Source organism: Penaeus monodon, chromosome 31 (genome assembly GCF_015228065.2).
Source record: "Penaeus monodon isolate SGIC_2016 chromosome 31, NSTDA_Pmon_1, whole genome shotgun sequence".
Lineage (NCBI taxonomy): Eukaryota > Metazoa > Arthropoda > Malacostraca > Decapoda > Penaeidae > Penaeus > Penaeus monodon.
Genome location: NC_051416.1, coordinates 30,928,413 through 30,928,639, shown reverse-complemented (window position 1 = coordinate 30,928,639; position 227 = coordinate 30,928,413). Strand labels below are relative to the sequence as shown.

General features: G+C 54.2%; 1 protein-coding gene across 1 annotated transcript in view; it reads left to right on the top strand.

Moving 5' to 3' along the window:
- LOC119592951 overlaps window positions 1-227 on the top strand; it is a gene marked incomplete at its 5' end in the record, with an annotated part of 23,747 nt that overhangs the window by 2,653 nt on the left and 20,867 nt on the right. The window contains 1 exon segment of the mRNA XM_037941843.1: window positions 31-157. Coding sequence (XP_037797771.1) covers window positions 31-157 — 127 coding nt within the window.

Sequence of the window (227 nt, the reverse complement as noted above, 5' to 3'; positions counted from 1 at the left end):
GGTGTACATAATGCAAATTCCTGCTCACAGAATCAACGAATACACCGCCATCCTGAACCGCCTCCGCGCCCTGGAGGTGACCAACGGCGTGAGCAAGGTGATGATGGGCTCCAAGTACTCCTACTCCGGCGGCGCCTCCTACGCCATCTACTCCGCGGTAAGGCAGTTGGAGGGGTCAGGGAATGCCAATACAGCCATCACACAAATGCACAAAAATACACTCAAAA